The sequence below is a fragment of the Zingiber officinale genome, chromosome 5A (assembly GCF_018446385.1).
Source record: "Zingiber officinale cultivar Zhangliang chromosome 5A, Zo_v1.1, whole genome shotgun sequence".
Classification (NCBI taxonomy): domain Eukaryota; kingdom Viridiplantae; phylum Streptophyta; class Magnoliopsida; order Zingiberales; family Zingiberaceae; genus Zingiber; species Zingiber officinale.
In genome coordinates this window covers 85,890,208-85,895,844 of record NC_055994.1, presented here as the reverse complement: position 1 = coordinate 85,895,844, position 5,637 = coordinate 85,890,208, and the positions used below count along the sequence as shown (strand labels likewise).

Here is a 5,637-nt window from a genome sequence, read left to right as displayed (position 1 = left end):
TGTGGGTGTAATGGTGAGAAATATGATGAGAATTTTTATCAAATCTAGAACACTGAAGCCACTTGGGACGAACTCATTAGCTTAAGAGTTAGAACATATTGGAAATGACAAGAGATTTGGAGAAATGTCCTTCTCAGCTTTAGTGGATGGTGTGGCCAATTTCAAGTTGATGATAGATCAGATCTAGATGGTGAATAAATTACATAATAAAATAATCTATATAGTACAATTTTGATAAATCTACCCTGCTTTAATTCAAAGCAATAATGATAAATAAATAAACAAAAGTAAGAATGCATGATTGACACAGTGACCAGTGCCAATAATTGAGGAGACATGCGGTCATTGTGTCAAGGCCAAAAAAATAAAAGATACCTGATTAAATTTATACTACAACAAAGAAAATATCTTTACTATTTATACACTTATTTTACAAGAGATGAGAATCTAGTTGAAAAGTATAAGCTGCATGAATTTTCTTGACAGGAATATCTAACCTAATTTGATCCATCAATTGCCCCTTCTTTTGGGCAATTAGGTATCAAAATCTCCCCTTTGAATTGTCGTCCAACAAGAAGATAAAAGTTGCTTTTGCCCTTTAGTTGGAAAAAATCAGAACTTGACATGAAATTAATTTCATATTAATTATTTTTTAGTTTTTTAGGGTAATTAATGAGTTGGCATTCTTGATCATATCTATCCTTCACTGGACTTGGAACGTGCAGTGGACTAACTACAGTGAGACAGACACTGCCAATGCCTAGCCTGGTCCCCAATTCACTGTACCAGATGATAATGTTGTCACATGTATTTTTCAAAGAAATATTCTAAGAATATTTTTTTTATTATTTTTATATCAATTAAGAAAAAAATTATATTTAGCTTCCAAATAATATTCTTTATTTGATTTGTCCTTTAGGAAAACAGGGAACTAAGCTTGTCGGTACTCTCATGCTGGCTGGCTGGCTGGCTGGCATGCATGCACACTACAGAAATCCGTCAGCATCTCAATGAAGAAGGAAGAGAGAGGGGCCAAGACTAAGCGGTGCAATCACCTGGCGGTGACGAGAACCACGGCTCCCTTCTATTTAAAGACCCAAAGGAGCTCTTCAAATCTTGTAAAGGCACTCAGACCTCCTACCTTTTTCACTCTCAATGGATCCCTACAAGGTAGGCAATCTTAATGATCTTTAATTTAGCTATTTTTTCTCACTTGAAAAAAAATAATTTCTTTCAATTTCATTAATTTTATTTTTTTGGGATGTGCAAATCAATCGTGCATGGGAACGTTGAATTCTTTAATTTCGTATGTATGTCTCGATGCTTACGTACGATCCGCTGTGGTCGATGATACAGGAAGGATCGGGAAGTAACAGCTCATTGGTCCAAACAGGGGCCCCACAATCCTAAACCGAGAGTATAGATCGTGCGGATCGTGGATCCTCGTGTTTGGACCAATGGCTGCCGCGCCCGATCCGCGACGGGGAACCGAACGCTCGTAGTTGTCGTAGTAGACTTCGTAGTCGTCGTTGGTCAAATAAATTTCGAATTTGTATTTTTTTTGAAAAAAAATTACTGGAGATTTTTCATGCAAGTATTGTTTATTTATTTACTTAATTAATTTATTTTAAAATCTGTCGATAGTTCCGTCCCTCGAGCTCCTTCGACACCAACTTCATCACCACCAACGCCGGTGGGCCTGTGTGGAATGATGACGTGGCGCTCACTGTCGGATCCAGAGGTATTATTGTCTACTTTCTATCAAATTACTCGGTTTTTTTTAAAAAAAAATGTAAAATTTTTATAATTTATTTATTTGTTTATTTATTTTTGAATTTTCAGGGCCGATTTTACTGGAGGATTACCATCTGATCGAGAAGATCGGGCACTTCGCCCGGGAGCGGATCCCGGAGCGGGTGGTGCACGCGCGCGGCGCCAGCGCCAAGGGCTTCTTCGAGTGCACGCATGACGTCACCAACCTCACCTGCGCCGACTTCCTCCGCGCCCCCGGCGTCCAGGTTCCAGTCATCGTCCGCTTCTCCACCGTCATCCACGAGCGCGGCAGCCCCGAAACCATCCGCGACCCCCGCGGCTTCGCCGTCAAGTTCTACACCCGGGAGGTCTGCAGTCGCGCGCCAACTGTTCGATGGAGTGTCTGAAAGAATTTTTTAACTTGATTTTTTTTTTTTTTTGTTTCTCTGCTCGTCGTCAAACAGGGGAACTGGGACCTGCTCGGGAACAACTTCCCGGTGTTCTTCATCCGCGACGGCATCAAGTTCCCGGACGTGATCCACGCCTTCAAGCCCAACCCCAAGTCCCACATCCAGGAATACTGGCGGGTGTTCGACTTCCTGTCGCACCACCCGGAGAGCCTCCACACCTTCTTCTTCCTCTTCGACGACGTCGGCGTTCCCACCAACTACCGCCACATGGAGGGCTTCGGCGTCAACACCTACACCTTCATCAACCGCGAAGGCAAAGTGAACTACGTCAAGTTCCACTGGAAGCCCACCTGCGGCGTCAAGTGCCTGCTCGAGGACGAGGCCATCGTCGTCGGCGGGAAGAACCACAGCCACGCGACGCAGGACCTCTACGACTCCATCGCCGCCGGAAACTACCCGGAGTGGAAGCTGTTCGTTCAGGTGATGGATCCGGACACGGAGGAAAAGTACGACTTCGATCCGCTGGACGACACGAAGACGTGGCCGGAGGACCTGCTGCCGCTGCAGCCGGTGGGCAGGCTGGTGCTCAACCGGAACATCGACAACTTCTTCGCGGAGAATGAGCAGCTGGCCTTCGGGCCGGGCCTCGTCGTGCCGGGCATCCACTACTCCGACGACAAGATGCTGCAGTGCAGGGTGTTTGCCTACGCCGACACGCAGCGGTACCGGCTCGGCCCCAACTACCTGATGCTGCCGGTGAACGCCCCCAAGTGCGCCCACCACAACAACCACTACGACGGACTCATGAACTTCATGCACAGGGATGAAGAGGTGCTCGACTATATCCAAGATCCATCTTTAATCTTCAGCAGATCCTAAAATTGTTCTTGCTCTTGTTGTCCAGGTGGATTACTATCCTTCCAGACACTCTACGCTCCGGCATGCAGAGAGATTCCCAATTCCAAACCGCATAATTACTGGCAGGCGTGAGAAGGTCAGTCTTTCCTCTTCTTCTTCTTCTCCTTCTTCTTCTTGCAGAGTATCTATATGTTGTCTCATGAACGCAGACTATTATTCCCAAGCAAAATGATTTCAAGCAACCTGGAGAGAGATACCGCACCTGGGCACCTGACAGGTAAAACTGCTCAGTGATCTTTTTGTTTTCTGCAATCAAAATCTAAGCTTTAGTTCTCGCCATGCCTCAGGCAAGAGCGTTTTGTCCAGCGATGGGTAGAGGGACTATCCCACCCCAAGGTCAGCCACGAGCTCCGCAGCATCTGGGTCAACTATCTGTCACAGGTAAGAACTCCCACCTCAGAGCAGAGCTGAATTAACAGTTGGATTTGCAGCGATTGACACTCTGTTAAATGTGGTCGCAGTGCGATGCGTCTCTGGGGCAGAAAGTTGGAAATCGCCTCAACATCAAACCGAACATGTGAGGAGGATGATACAGACATCATGAACAGCACTTTGAGCATGTGAAGCCAATGGAGTGGAGAGACAGTCTTGCTTGTTCCATTACGAATAATATTTCTGCTAGTTCCGTGTAATCAGCCAAGCATGCTTACTTGGCTTTATTTGTACTATGAAACAAAATGATCATAATAATGCTTATATAATTGCGGTCGTGGTTGAACTTGTCCATTTCGTAATATTACTTAATTCAATAATCAACCATTCCATGGTCCCTTAAGCAACTCCTGAAACAATGAACGGTTTCCAAGAGCTTTGAAGTGCAATCCGTCCCTGCACATACGGCAATTCAATCGAGATAATCTTTTTATAACATTCTGAATCGAAAGTGGGAAGTGATAGCTTAAACACGATGGAGGCCGTCCATTATGAGAATTTGAGGAATGAGATGAATGCAGGGCCGGCCCTGACTTTTCGGGGCCCTTGGGCGAAAAGAAAAAAGGGGCCTCTATAGGAAAAAAAAATACTAACATATAATCTGAATAAGTTTAATAAGAAAACTTGAAAATTAATATATTAGCGCCTCATTTTCAATATATAAAATTGTCAAGCTATTTATATGTAAATCATTATCATCATCTTCTCTCAATTCTTCCTGCTCATTCGTTGCATGATTATGATCATCATTTTCTCTCAATTCTTCTCGTTCATTGATTGTATTATCATTTAGTTCTTCTTAATTACTCAATTGCTGCTCATTTGTTGTATGATCATTTAGTTCTTCATGATTTTTTTCTTGTAATTCATCAATTGAATCTTCAATTGAAGAGCTAGCTTTAAAAAACTTACAAAGAATACATTTGTGAGTTTTAATAATCTGTTCCACTCTTTTTTTTTGTTTATTTTCTAACTCCAAGGTTGATATTTCTTTGAAAACATATTTGTACTATTAATTTCAAGTGTAAAAATAAAACACATAAAACCAGCAACAAAGCTAACAATGAAATAAACACAAGTAGTGAAAATAATAATTGAAGAACAATCAAACTTGGTTTATACTTAAAGCAATCGATATAATATATTCTATGATGATTAAAATTAGGATGATTTATTTTAACTCTTTCAAATCTATAAGAAAAATCATAAAATATTGGCTCCAATACAATATTAAAAATCAATATTGAATATTGACAATAAGAAACTTACGTTGTAAGTTTATATATTGATGAATGATAATATTGATGAAACTAAAATTTCAACTAGAGAATAAACTTTTCTAATTTAATTTAAAGAGATTCAAAGGAGAAGAAAGGAGAAAATTAGCGTTCATGATTCATACTTTACTTTTTAAAAATTTATGATTTCTGTAAATAAATTAATAAAAAAAGAGTTGTACAAATAATAAAATCTTGGAAAGAGAAAAAATGATCATTTACCTTCCTTCTTTTTTTTCTATTAATCCAATAATTTTTTTTGGAGGGTTTTTATTAAAACAATCTAATAATATATAATATATAATATATATGTATGTCAAATTTGGGGGCCCCTAAAAATTGGGGCCCTTGGCCGTCGCCCCCGGTGACATGCCTCAGGGCCGGCCCTGGATGAATGCTAAATGATGTTTGAAAATTGTTGTATCTTCGTCCATATGTCAATGAGGCCAAATTGTTTGGCGACGGTAATGCATGCTCTTGCGTAAGTTGCCGTGGCTGGATTAACTTTTTCTGGTAGCACGGCTGCATTAAGTTTTTCTGGTAGTCCTGATCTGTTTCTATAAGGGAATCTGTATAAAATCATTCGATGATATTGCAGAAATTTTTAAAAAGATAAATAATTTCAGACGGTAGATGTAGAATATATAGTACTTACCGGAGCGGTGTGATAAGAATCACTAGAGCTGTGTGATAAATGCCTCGTGTGATATATCACTAGAGCGGTGTAAATACTTTTGTCCTTATAATGGATTAGATTTTGATTTTGATATATATCACTAGAGCGGTGTAAAAATATCGGCAAGATTAGATTTTGATTCAACATAAAGTAATTCAATATCTCTTTTTGC

At 40.6% G+C, this 5,637-nt stretch overlaps 1 protein-coding gene across 1 annotated transcript; it reads left to right on the top strand.

Annotated features, from left to right (window-relative positions):
• The first annotated feature begins 1,030 nt into the window (after window positions 1-1,030).
• LOC121980837 (catalase isozyme A-like) lies at window positions 1,031-3,781 on the top strand. Its single transcript, XM_042533077.1, has 8 exons — window positions 1,031-1,170; window positions 1,645-1,741; window positions 1,843-2,120; window positions 2,217-2,993; window positions 3,067-3,156; window positions 3,230-3,297; window positions 3,368-3,461; window positions 3,542-3,781. Exons 1-8 carry the CDS (start codon window positions 1,156-1,158, stop codon window positions 3,599-3,601), a joined length of 1,479 nt encoding a protein of 492 aa, XP_042389011.1. The 5' UTR covers window positions 1,031-1,155; the 3' UTR covers window positions 3,602-3,781.
• Window positions 3,782-5,637: the final 1,856 nt, after the last annotated feature.